Consider the following 2,596-nt stretch of genomic DNA (forward strand, 5'->3'; position numbering starts at 1 on the left):
TATATATGTATATATATATGTATATATGTATATGTATATATTTGTAGCTTTATAATTAATTACAAATATATTAGACTTTTTAAGATTATAAATTTGTTGCAAATAATGTCTTTCATAGACATTCTTGCTAAGGAAATATATATATTTAAATTATATGGAAAGAATCTTCGAAACTATGTTAATAATTAATTATTAGAAGGAAAGTTTCAAAAGTAAGACTAAAATTACATATACGTAAATAAAAGTTTCAAAAGCCTAAAATTACATATATGTATAAATAAAAATATAATTTAAAGTTTTTTTTTCTTATATCTTACTTTTAAAAAATTTCCTTTGTATTTTATCGATAAAATGGAACTCCGTGAAATTGTATAATTTTGACTTACCAACAGCAATTTCGGTTCACCGATGCCCATGGATTCGTTACATATAAATCTTACTTCGGACGTGTAAGAATCTATTACAAGAAAATGTAATTGTAATATAGTTGAAAATTAATCATGAATACATTAATGAAATAAAAATATTGAACTCACTGTTATTACATTTACTACCATTTGAATATTTAAGTTTTACATCGTTACGGCTGTAATCAAAAATCACACTTCCCAGTGATCCATAACCATTATATTCATGACATATAGCAGAACCATTACAATATTTCTCTCCACCACAAATACTTATAGCATACTCTTTGCCTTGTCTGCTTTTCACCTAATTTTATTTTTATCTCTGATAAGCATTTTTAAAGTATTGATATTGTTAGCAGACGTTATATGTTACATATTGTATACAAAAGATATTGTTAACAATAACAAAGCCGATTGGATACATAATCGATACATAATGTGTATAATGTAAGTTATCATTTATATTTCAAACTCACATGATGTATTTGTTGTGTTTTGTCTAACAAAGAAAGGTCATATTCATATGAAAGGAAACTATCCTTTATAGTACATGGTGTCGTCCAACCTCCCATCACAGCACCACATGCTATACTAGTATTCCATTCAAATATATAAGTACAATTAACATAATGTTTATATACTGGAAGTCCCTAAAACACAAACAAACATGAGAATATACTAATTTTTTTTATAAAATAAACTAGATTTTATACATAAATTTAAGTAGTTCTATGCTTATTTCTAAAGATAAGAGTAATCTTTTAATGATAAATAAAACTTCAACAAAATAATGATTTTCTTCAAAATTCTTTCAATATAAAGTTTGATCTCAATTTCAATAATAGATTTATCATTATAAATATTAAAGTTTAGATTAAAACTTCTAGAAACTACTGTATATTGTTACCTGATTATTATTATCGCAAATAAATATGAAATTTGAAGATATCGTTTTAGTTGGATTCTCAGGACATTGTGATCCATTGATATAACGTAATACTGTCTGTAAATCTTTATTTAATGTTGGACTATCTTCGGGAAATCCTAAACTCTAAATTATTATAATGAAAATATAGATATTATTAATTTAAGTCACTATATACAGTACCAATTATAATATCACTGAAAGTTTAAATAAATCTGTACTTACAATTTCATTCATATATTCATTCTTTGAAGTTACCGAAACTTTACAAGCAGCACTACCATGTGCACATAAAAGACCTTGAGTAGGAACTAATGGTCGACATATATTTATGTGAAATTCCGTATCATTGGCTTTAATGATATAATTATTTGTAGACTGTATAAGAGGAGTTAAATTGATTTCATCATCATTATTGGTAGCACATTTAATCTACACAAAAAATAATTCTTCATTGATTATGTCATATAGAAAAACTAGTAGCTTGTATATAATTATGCTTACTTTTTTCTCACAAACTAAATCTGTATTCCAGTGTATAATAGTTTGACAAGTAAATTCTTTTATGAGCAATGGCCGACTGAGCGATCCTTGAGGTTCACAAAAAAATCTGATAAGTGTATAATGACTCACTCCATTTTCGCATAAATCCCCATTGGTATAATTTAAATAGGGACCATTTTGCTGCCATATTAAATTCGCGTTAGCTTGTCCTAACGATGTACCATATTTTGAGTTACATATTCCTACATAAAGAAATGGTAATTGATAGATAAAATTTAGATCCATCACATAATCACAATATGCAATACAGTTTCATGATATGATATAGCACCTGTTTTATTCCCACATGTATTATCCATAAGCGCATTGCAAACTCTAAATTTGTATTTTATACCATTTACATTTGTAACAGTGAAGTCTTTGTTCATTAATGTTTGTAAATCATATCTGCATACAAAATACATAGTAAAATTATAAATGTGTTTTATAGATATTAATCATATAATATGAAAGAAATATTCTTACGTAAAATTTGTAATTGGATTCTTAACATTGCATTTGCCTGCTGTTTTGGCACTATAATCACGAAGAGTCTCAATATCGCATGCTGCAGGAGTATACCATATTAATTGATAATGACAATCTTCTATCCCACTTCCCAAAATATATTCTGGAGGACCCTGATAACAACATTATAATATTCATGAAATTTCTTTTATATATATATATATATATATATATATATATATATATATAT

The 2,596-nt window shown here is 25.8% G+C and overlaps 1 protein-coding gene across 1 annotated transcript in view; it reads right to left on the reverse strand.

Moving 5' to 3' along the window:
- Positions 1-2,596, reverse strand: part of LOC105627861 (cation-independent mannose-6-phosphate receptor) — a 24,394-nt gene that overhangs the window by 19,567 nt on the left and 2,231 nt on the right. The window contains exons 6-13 of the mRNA XM_012209137.1: positions 2,365-2,519; positions 2,171-2,286; positions 1,840-2,081; positions 1,561-1,767; positions 1,318-1,461; positions 887-1,060; positions 537-714; positions 387-457 (exon numbers count right to left, since the gene is read on the reverse strand). Coding sequence (XP_012064527.1) covers positions 387-457; positions 537-714; positions 887-1,060; positions 1,318-1,461; positions 1,561-1,767; positions 1,840-2,081; positions 2,171-2,286; positions 2,365-2,519 — 1,287 coding nt within the window. The remainder of the gene's footprint in view (positions 1-386; positions 458-536; positions 715-886; positions 1,061-1,317; positions 1,462-1,560; positions 1,768-1,839; positions 2,082-2,170; positions 2,287-2,364; positions 2,520-2,596) is intronic.

The sequence above is a fragment of the Atta cephalotes genome, assembly GCF_000143395.1.
Source record: "Atta cephalotes unplaced genomic scaffold scaffold00010, whole genome shotgun sequence".
Lineage (NCBI taxonomy): Eukaryota > Metazoa > Arthropoda > Insecta > Hymenoptera > Formicidae > Atta > Atta cephalotes.